The 2,430-nt window shown below is 73.3% G+C and overlaps 1 protein-coding gene across 1 annotated transcript in view; it reads left to right on the plus strand.

The window, feature by feature from the left end:
- The window catches only part of AMHR2 (anti-Mullerian hormone receptor type 2), a 4,444-nt gene extending 2,659 nt beyond the window's left edge, over positions 1–1,785 (plus strand). Inside the window, exons 7-10 of the mRNA XM_039708508.1 lie at positions 141–255; positions 390–550; positions 850–997; positions 1,298–1,785. Coding sequence (XP_039564442.1) covers positions 141–255; positions 390–550; positions 850–997; positions 1,298–1,785 — 912 coding nt within the window. The remainder of the gene's footprint in view (positions 1–140; positions 256–389; positions 551–849; positions 998–1,297) is intronic.
- Positions 1,786–2,430: the final 645 nt, after the last annotated feature.

Here is a 2,430-nt window from a genome sequence, read left to right on the forward strand (position 1 = left end):
CAAGGGGTTGAGGGGGCTCAGGGGGTGCGTGGGACAGTCGGGGAGCACAGGGGTGGGGACGGGGGCCTGGTGGGGGGAGATGCGTGGGAGAGCGCGGGGGGTGCCCCACGTCCCCAGCTGTGTCCCCCGCGTGTCCCCAGGGCTCCCTGCGCCACTTCCTGGGCCAGCACGTGGGGACGTGGGCGGGCAGCGTGCGCCTGGCGCTGTCCCTGGCCCGCGGCCCTGTCTTCCTGCACCGGCCTGTGTGGCCCGACGGTGAGGGTGGCACCCCTGGGTGAGGGTGGCACCCCTGGGTGAGGGTGGCACCCCGGGGTGAGGGTGGCACCCCTGGCGTCCCCTGCCCGGGGCTCCCCCCGCCCTGTCCCGCCGTGACCCCGCTCTGTCCCCAGGGCTGTACAAGCCCAGCGTGGTGCACCGGGACCTGAGCAGCCAGAACGTGCTGGTGCGGGAGGACGGCACCTGCGCCATCGGCGACTTCGGGCTGGCGCTGGCGCTGCCGCCGCGCGCCCAGGACAGCGCCGGCTCCCGGCACGCAGTGGCCATCCGCAAGGTGACAGCGGTGACACGGCCTGGGCTGGGCTGGCAGGGGACCCATGGGTGGCATGGCAGGGGATCCAGGGAAGGGAAGGGAAGGGAAGGGAAGGGAAGGGAAGGGAAGGGAAGGGAACAAGGTGACAGCCCTGGGTTGGGGATGGCACCCCAGATGTCTCTGGCACTGTGGGCTGTGGCTGCCAGCTGAGCCCGTGCGCCCACACGAGCCTGTCCCTGGCCTGGTGGCCCTGATGGCCCTGATGGCCCTGGTGGTCCCGGTGGCCCCGTGCCCCGAGCTCAGGGCCCGCTCGGGCGCAGGCGGGCACCCAGCGGTACCTGGCACCCGAGATCCTGGACGAGAGCCTGGACCTGCGGGCCTGGGGCCGGGCGCTGCGCCAGGCCGACGTCTACGCGCTGGGCCTGCTGCTCTGGGAGATCCTGTCCCGCTGCCAGGCGCTGAGCCCCGGTGAGCCCCGGCGAGCCCCCGGCCCCCCGCGCCGCCCCCGGCCCGCTGACCCCCGGCCGCCCCGNTCTGGGGGGGGTCCCGGGGGTCGGGGGGGGTTTGGGGTGCCCAGGGGTGCTGAGGGTGCCCCTGCCCCTGCTTTGGGTGTCACCCGGGGGTCCCGGGGGTCCCAGGGTGGCTGGGGTGTTTGGGGGGGTCGCTGCCCGGGGTCCCCCCCGATGCCCAGCGATGGCGCTGAGGGCAGCGGGGGCTGTCCCCGCTCGGGGGTGGCACCCCGGGGTGTCACCTGCGGGGGTCCCGCAGCCCGGGGGGGCTCTGCCGGAGCTGCTGGAGGATTGCTGGGACCCGGACCCCGAGGCGCGGCTCTCGGCCGAGCGGGCGCTGCAGCGGCTCCAGCGCTTGGCCGCGGGGCCCGCACCGGCCCCGGGGGACCCCGGCCCGGGGACCGCCCCCCGCCAGGTGCGTGCGGGGAAACTGAGGCACGGGGCGGGCAGGGGGATACAGGGAACCCACTGGGGACATGCGGAGATACTGAGGCACGGGGCGGGCAGGGGGATACAGGGAACCCACTGGGGACATGCGGGGAAACTGAGGCACGGGGCGGGCAGGGGGATACAGGGAACCCACTGGGGACATGCGGGGAAACTGAGGCACGGGGCGGGCAGGGGGATACAGGGAACCCACTGGGGACATGCGGGGAACGCAGCCCCCCCACCCGGGGGTGCTCCCCCAGCCGGGGGTGCTGCCCTCGTTCCCCCCCGCGCTGGACAAGAAGGCGGCGAAGAAGATGAAGAAGAGGATGAAGAAGGCTCACAAGAGGCACAAGGTGGGGGGGGGGGACCCGGGGGGGCACACAGGGGGTCACCCCCAGCCCCTCCGGGGGCTCATGGCTCTGCTGTTCCCCCCCCAGCGCTCTTCGTCCTCCTCCTCCTCCTCCAGCAGCTCCGACTGAGGCTCCTGGGACCCCCAGGACCCCCAGCATCACCTGGGACCAGCAGGAGCCACCTGGGACCTCTCGGGACCACTGTGACCAGCCGGGACCCCCCAGGACCCCCAGCATCACCTGGGACCCCCCAGGACCCCCGTCCTGTCCCCGTGCCGCCCATGCCCTGCTCCCGGGGGGTCCCGGGCTGTCCCCGCTGTCCCCCAATAAAGCTCTGGGACACCCCAAGGTGTGTCTGCGTCTCCTTGGCGCCGGTGGGGGCTGGGCTTGGGGGGGACCCAAACCCCAATGCTGCCCGGGGTGGGGGGGGGGCTGCCCCCGTGCCCCCCGTGCCTCCCAAATCTTCCTATTGCCCCCCAAGCCCTCCTATTGCCCCCCAACCCTTCCTATTGCCCTGCAGTGCCCCACAGCTCCTCACACACAATTCTACCACACTTTTAATCGCTCCCCGTTACCCCCAGTTCCCTCAGTGCCCCCCCAATGCCCCCATTGC

This window comes from Passer montanus, unplaced genomic scaffold, assembly GCF_014805655.1.
Source record: "Passer montanus isolate IOZ18808 unplaced genomic scaffold, ASM1480565v1 scaffold204, whole genome shotgun sequence".
NCBI lineage: Eukaryota > Metazoa > Chordata > Aves > Passeriformes > Passeridae > Passer > Passer montanus.